We start from the raw sequence: 3,441 nt of genomic DNA on the forward strand, positions 1-3,441 counted from the left end.
TAATAATATATAAACTATCTTATATATAGTATATATATATATATATATATTCATATATAAATAGTATTCAATATATATATTTATTTATATTTATTTATATTTATTTATTTCTTTATAGTATCACCTTTTGAGTGGGGTGTACGTACACCCCAGGGCGGGCCTCGGGGGGCGTTGTGCAGCTCCTATAAACAAAAAAAAATTTGACAAATTAAATAAAATTAATAAAATTAATTAAATTAATCAAGCAAATAATCATCATCTTCCGCAGCAATATATATATAGATATATATATATACATGCACATGCATGTACTGTTGTGGATATCTATACAAATAGATGTTTATACATATAAATATAAATATATATATATATAATATATATAATATATATACAATATATATATATATATTTATTTATTTATTATATATATGGGAGAGAGGCACAAAGAGAGTCAAGCAAAGAGAGAGCAGCAGAGACAGACAGACAAAAGAATAACAAAGATAAAGAAATACAGAAAGAAGCAGCAAATATATTAAAAACTTAAACTAACTGCAGCGCAGCAGCAGCAGCAAACGGAGGTCTCGTTGGACGCTGCTGCTTTCGTCTTGGCTGTTGCGGCGTCTGCTCTTCTGCTGCTGCTGGTGCTGCTGGTGCTGCTCCTGTTGATGTTGGTGCTGCTGCTGCTGTTGCTGTTAATGAAGCACGCACATAGCATACAGACAGACACACACAAACAAATTACAAAGATATTAAAAAGAAGTAAAGACAACCAGCAAGAAAAGAGCATTTTATATGCAGCAGCAAATACAACATCTAGTCAGCAGCAGTTGCTGCTGCTTACTGCAGCAGCAACTATTACCCTCTGCAGCAGCAGCTCCATGCAGCAGCAGCTGGTGCTGCTTACTGGAGCAGCAACTACTATCATCTGCAGCAGCAGCAGCTACTACCCTCTGCAGCAGCAGCAACTACTACCCTCTGCAGCAGCAGCAGCTTCGTGCAGCAGCAGCAGCAGCAGCAGCAGCAGACATACCCTGTCGACCTGTTGGGTTTGCTAGCGGCTGACGAGGCTTCCAAATGCCCCCAGAGGGCGTCTGGCATTGAGCTGCTGGTGGTGGTGGTGCTGCTGTTGCTGTTGCTGCTGTTGTTGTTGCTGCTGCTGTTGTTGCTGCTGCTCCATCTCCCGTTGCTGCTGGCCGCGGCATCAAACGAAAGCCTGGCCTGAAGCAGCACACGCCCCACAAACACTTCTATACCCTGCAGCAGCAGCATATCCGCGCAGCAGCAACTACAACAACAACACCGCCTCGGACGCCTGCAGCAGCAAGAGCAGCAGCAAACGCAGCAGCAGCAGCAGCAGCACTTACTCGCAGAAGCAGGAGCGGAAGTGCTCTTCTCTTGCTGCATATGCTGCTGCAGCAAATGAAAACGGCCCATCACTTCCTTTGGCTTCCTTGCCTCTAGCAGCAGCAGCAGCAGCAGCAGCAGCAGAGCGCGGGGCCCTCTCCTCCGCAGTAGCTGCTCTTGCACTTGTTCCTGCTGCTGCTGCTTCTATCGATTTTTCTGCTTCTGTCTCTGCTGCTTCTGTTGCCGGTGAGTCTGCAGCTTTATTAAAGCCCTCTGCCGAGCTGCTGCTGCTGCTGCTGCTGCTGCTGCTGCTGCTGCCGTTTGCAGATCCATCGGAGTGATAGGGCCTCTTACTCTTGACCGCAAACCGCATCATATCCTGCAGCGTATACACCTTGTTTGCTGCTGTTGTTGCTCTATAAGCTGCTGCTGCTACTGTTGGTTCTGGTGCTGCTGCTGCTGCTGCTGCTGCTGCTCCTGGCCTTTTGCTGTCCGCCGGCTTCGTGGGTGCGACGGTGCTGCTGCTGCTGCTGCTGCTACTGCTGCTGCTGCTGCTGCCTCTGGCCTCCCCAGTGTCTCGCCGCTTCCGCTGCTGCTGTCGCTGCTGCTGCTGCACTTGCTGCTGCTGCTGTATGTCAGCAGCAGCAGCAGCAGCAGCAGCCGCGTCAACGCCATCTGCAGCCTCATGTGTTCTAGCAGCTCCAGAAGATGCCTCTGCAGCAGTCTTTTGCTGCTTTGCTTCCTTTTGCTGCTCGCGGTTTTGCCTGGCAGGCTCGTGTTGCTGCTGCTGCTGCTTCTGCTGCTGCTGCTTTTGCTGCTGCTTCTGCTGCTGCTTTTGATGTTGCTGTTTCTGCTGCTGCCGCTGTTGCTGCTGCTGCTGTTCGCCTTGTTGTGGCGCATTCTGCTCCTGGGGCGGTTTCTGCTGCTGCTGCTTCTGCTGCTGCTGCTGTTGCTGCTGCTGCTCGTCTTGGTCCTGTAGCGGCTTCTGCTGCTTCTTCTGCTGTTGCTGTTGCTGCTGTTGCTCGTCGTGTGGAGACATCTCCTGTGCCTGCGGCGCCTTCTGCTGCTGCTGCTGCTGCTGCTGCTGCTGCTGGTCCTGTCGCCGTTGCTCTTGTTCCTGTTGCTGCTTCAGCTGCTGCTGCTCCCTCTTCTGTCGTTGCTGCTGCACCTTCTGCTGCTGTTGCTGCTGCTGTTCTTCTTGAGATTTTGTTGAGCCCGCCTCATGTTCCTGTTGCTGCTTCTGCTGCTGCTGCTGCTGCTGTTGCTGCTGCTGCTGCTCGCCCTGTTCAGCCGCTTCCTGTTCGTGAGGCAGCTTCTGCTGCTGCTGCTGCTGCTCATTTTGTTGCGGCTTCTGTGGCGGCGCTTGTTGCTTCTGCTGCTGCTGTTCTTGCTGCAGCTGAGGCTGCAGCAGAGGCTGCTCTTCCTGCTGCTCTCTTGGTGAGGCAGCAGCTTGCGGTGTCTCACCAGGCGTTGCCGCAGTATTTGCTGCTGCTGCTGCAGATGCCGCTGCTGCTGCAGTTCCTGATGCTGCGCTTTCTGCTGCTGCTGCAGTTTTCGCTGCTGCTGCGTTTTCTGTTGCTGCGTTTCCTGCTGCCGCAGTTTTCGCTGCTGCAGCTTCGGCTGCTGCAGTCTCAGCTGCTGCGCCTTCTATTGCACTTTCCGCTGCTGCAGTTGCTGTTCCCGTTGTTGCAGTTTCTGCTGCTGCAGTTTGCGCTGCTGCAGTTTCTGCTGCTGCAGTTTGCGCTGCTGCAGTTTCTGCTGGTGCAGTAGCTGCTGTCGCAGTTTCTGCTGCTGCAGTTTCTGCTGCTCCTGCAGTTGCTGCTGCTGCAGTTTCTGCTGCTGCTGCAGTTTCTGCTGCCGCTGCAGTTTCTGCTGCTGCTTCAGTTTCTGCTGCCGCTGCAGTTTCTGCTGCTGCAGTTTCCGCCGCTGCTGCAGTTTCTGCTGCTGCAGTTTCTGCTGCTGCAGTTTCTGCTGCTGCAGTTTCCGCTGCTGTTGCAGTTTGCGCTGCTGCAGTTTCTGCTGCTGCAGTTTCGGCTGCTGCAGTTTCTGCTGCTGCAGTTTCTGCTGCTGCAGTTTCTGCTGCTGCAGTTTCTGCTG

The 3,441-nt window shown here is 51.6% G+C and overlaps 1 protein-coding gene across 1 annotated transcript; it reads right to left on the bottom strand.

The window, feature by feature from the left end:
* Positions 1-540: 540 nt before the first annotated feature.
* EAH_00064820 (hypothetical protein, conserved) lies at positions 541-3,441 on the bottom strand (the record flags this gene model as incomplete). The annotated part of the gene is made up of 3 exons (XM_013392923.1): positions 541-689; positions 1,031-1,218; positions 1,365-3,441. Coding segments are annotated over 3 exons (2,414 nt in total), but the record flags the coding sequence as incomplete, so codon positions are not given.

The sequence above is a fragment of the Eimeria acervulina genome, genomic scaffold (genome assembly GCF_000499425.1).
Source record: "Eimeria acervulina Houghton genomic scaffold, Eah_scaff2064, whole genome shotgun sequence".
In the NCBI taxonomy this organism is placed as follows: domain Eukaryota; phylum Apicomplexa; class Conoidasida; order Eucoccidiorida; family Eimeriidae; genus Eimeria; species Eimeria acervulina.